This window comes from Phoenix dactylifera, unplaced genomic scaffold (assembly GCF_009389715.1).
Source record: "Phoenix dactylifera cultivar Barhee BC4 unplaced genomic scaffold, palm_55x_up_171113_PBpolish2nd_filt_p 001028F, whole genome shotgun sequence".
Taxonomy (NCBI): Eukaryota; Viridiplantae; Streptophyta; class Magnoliopsida; order Arecales; family Arecaceae; genus Phoenix; species Phoenix dactylifera.
This window is the reverse complement of record NW_024068381.1, coordinates 88,414-91,947: the sequence shown is the minus strand read 5'-3', so window position 1 is coordinate 91,947 and position 3,534 is coordinate 88,414. Positions and strand designations below refer to the sequence as shown.

Sequence of the window (3,534 nt, the reverse complement as noted above, 5' to 3'; positions counted from 1 at the left end):
TTGAGGAGATTTTACGAGAGCGAACTTAGAAGTAAAATTGATAGCCAAAAAAGGCATACTTAATTTATCATTAATTAAGTTGGAGAACCAGCAGTATATAATGGTGGATCACCTTTGCAGTTTGCCTTATAATAAGTTTTATCTTTCGAACAATCTATCATTATGAATCCCCTGATATGAGTCTCCTTGAAGCCCCACCATTATAGCAATCTATTGCTCGAGGACAATCAAATCTCCACTGTGACTGAATTGAAGACGCTATAGCAAATAGTTAGTGAGGTTAGAAACTTCCTCCCTAAAACAAGTCGAGGAACCTCGAGGACTCCAGGGAGATGTTAAGGTGGAAGAAAAATATCAAACACAGCTTTGATGCCCGCTAAGATAATAACAAAAATTTAATAACCAAAATTTAAAGTGAAAAGGAACAAAAGCGAATCATGGAGATCGACAGAAGAAACAAAAGGTGGGATTTGGTATTTCCACCCATTTAATTCATTCCCATAACGACCACGGAAACATATAAACAGAAAGAATGGAAAAACCATCCCCTTTAAAGAAAGGACAAAGGCTTGTATTTCAAAAGGATAACATGATTCTATAAGAAAGTATATTTAACAAGGAAACAAAGGGGGCCGGGGGCCGAAAGAAAGAAAAAAAAATTCAGAATCCAACCTGAAATTCACATTTCTAAAGTTCCATCTAACGAGCAACTCCTCTCCGACTTATTTGAGTCGAAACGTCCTAAAGAATCGGGGACTAATCTTTGGGAACAAAAGAGAAAAGAAGCAGCATATATAGTGAAGGAGAAGGTGAAGGAAACAGCAAACCAGTTAGAAGGCTTCGAGATCAGCTCTTGAAAGATTGGATCAACAGGGAGAAGCCGGACATGGCTTGCTCCTTGTGCAGTATCTCCTCTTCGAGCCACAGCCTGCTCTCCAGTGCGCTCCTCGTCCGAAACATGAACACGGCATAACCCCCCGAGGGGCTGCTGAACCACCAGTCATGCAAGTCCCACATCATGTCCACCGGCGTTCCATCGATAAATATGGTCTGATTCCCTCTAAAGTTCCACCTGAGCCTCCTCACGTACACCACCCTCTTCTTGTCGACGCACACCGACAGCTCCGATTCCTTGGCGTCCCAACCATCCTCCTTGCACCTGATGGTGATCTCATGATCCCTCCCATCCTCGCGAAACCGAGCCTTGGTCGAGTGAAGGGAATGCCCGAGGACCTGCTCTCTCCGACTAAACATCGAGAACTCGGCAACCGGGATCTTCTCCTCGAATCGTTCGATGTAGTCCCGGCTCATGTCGCCGAGCAGCAAACCGAACTGGGCATCGACGATGATCGCGACGTAGAAGTCATCGGTAGGCTCGGGCCCCGGACCGTACTTGGCGGAGGAGATGTCCCAGCGGAGATCGACGACAGAGCTACCCAAGGCGTAGGACTCGCTCCCTTTCTTCTTCCTCAAGAGCCGTGAATTCATTGAAGTAGGCTTCCAGTCGCGGAGGGAGGGGCTGTCGTCGACGCCGATGGATAAGGCCGGGCCGACGTGGCTCCTGGACCAGGTGACCCTGATGAGAAATTCCTTTCGTGTGGAGAGCCGCGACCTGTACAGGCAGGTGACGGCGCTCTGGACCGACCTGTTCTCGGGGGGCGAAGAATGGCCGCTGCCGCCCGAGCAGGAGGCATCGGAGACTTTGACGGCGTGCTCGCTGAAGCAGGAAGCGAAGTCCTTCATTGTTGGAGGAAGGAGGAGGAGATGGCTGGAGATAAGGGATTTCTTCCTTGTTTTGCTCGCCATCGGTCTTTCTTTGAGCTCAATGTCGGTCTCTCAACGTTCTATGGCTCGAAACCAGAACGGAAAGGAAGACCAGAGGGAAGGAAGAGAGGTGAGGGAAGCCAAGGGAATCTCTTGGCTGGGAAGTACGACATGGGGGAGGGAAGGGAAGGGAGGAATAATCTTGGCTTGCCTTGTTGCTTTTCATGGCCAGTGCAAATGGCATCTAAAGGAAAGACTTCTATACTGGCATTGGACTTGGTCTAATTACGGTCCTAATCCCTGTACGCTTTGTCCCCCATGGCTTGTAGAAGGAAGGAGAATCACACTTGGTTTAAAAGGAGGAGGTTGTTTTCATTGTTTTCAATTCTTTCCTTCTCATTGCGTGAGGGCTGATTTGCTCGAGCCTGGCGTAAATAAAGGATTTGGTGGCAAGCAATTAGGGAAGGCAGGGTTGCAAGGAGGCCTAAGAGGAAACCGAGTATATTTATTCCTTGAGGTGATTGGGCTAATGCGTCACGAAGGAGGGGATTGGGTCCACAAAGATTAAACACGGTCAGCAGACCCACCAACTCCGACCCATCACCCCAAGGCAGAAGGCCAGAGGAATAATGTGAGGTTGGAACCTTGGTGAGTAACTCCTCTCATTTCTATTTAATGTGTCCATGGGTTGTGGTATACCACAATGGTAGCTAATATTTTCGGTATTGATAGCATTTAATATACCAACTCTCCTTATCCTTGATTCCAAACACATGGCTGTGCCTGTTTATGAGGGAAGCACTGCATAATTAAATTCATGTCATCACCTAAGTCGTCATCCCATAACTTACTGCATTAGAAAAGTATGCAGGCTCTGCTCGGAGGTTTTTCCTTCAGAGCCACCTTGATTATTCGTGATTCCTGAGATTAGTGATCCCAAACTGAGATGTTTGCTGTAGTTTTCTTGGGAGTACATTCGCAGACTTGCTGATAAAGAAAGTCTAGAAATGATCCTATTGAGAGTATTTCAAAATTCTATTCAAGTAAGAAATACGGTCCTCCACTTTTAACAAAATCTTTTGCACCTTTGAAGAACAATTTTTTTTTTTTTTAAAAGTAAAAAAGACAACTTTTCTTTTCTGATTTAGGGATAATGATTTTAAAAGAAAAAACAAATCAGAGTCCCCCAAAGCAAGACTCTCTCATTAATGTATACCATTTTTAACATAAAGAAAGATCCCAATTTTTCTGAGGAGAAAAAAAAGGCACTGCAATCCGACATAAATAGCACTCCTCATTGATGATTTGGAGAGTAAGGCACTACAATCTAAGCAAGATGAGTCATGTCTTTGCAATAAATAACGCCCAATATCATACCACAAATTCAAAACCAACAAACTGTAGGAGGAGAGCAAGAACGACACGCATGTTACTGGGTTGCAATTTTGCATGAGAAGGGCTCAGGAAACTGAAAAAGACATAGCAAACAAGTTGAAAGTCAATGTCACACTTGGTCCCATAACCATTACTGCTTTTCAATGCTCGCCATTTGCACTATTCCAAAAGGCATTAAAATGAGGTATCACTGAAATGAATTTATTTTTGCTGTCCTTTTAGTATTCAAAGAGATGTGCTGAAACAAATAGTAACCGGCATGGTAGAAGAACAAAGGATAGCGATCCAAGTTCTACAAAGATTTATGCACATAGGTGTTTAGTTTTGGTGCGGACACGAATACTGGACTGATTATTTTGCGGAATTATGGTCGTC

General features: G+C 44.6%; 1 protein-coding gene across 1 annotated transcript; it reads right to left on the bottom strand.

The window, feature by feature from the left end:
• Window positions 1-450: 450 nt before the first annotated feature.
• On the bottom strand, window positions 451-2,224 carry LOC120107807. The gene has a single exon (XM_039121258.1). The coding sequence runs from the start codon at window positions 1,804-1,806 to the stop codon at window positions 847-849; it is 960 nt and encodes a 319-aa protein (XP_038977186.1). The 5' UTR covers window positions 1,807-2,224; the 3' UTR covers window positions 451-846.
• Between the last annotated feature and the right edge of the window lie 1,310 nt (window positions 2,225-3,534).

Coding starts and splice junctions, on each gene's coding strand:
- LOC120107807 (XM_039121258.1), bottom strand. CDS start 1,806: ATGGCGAGCAAAACAAGGAAGAAATCCCTTATCTCCAGCCATCTCCTC.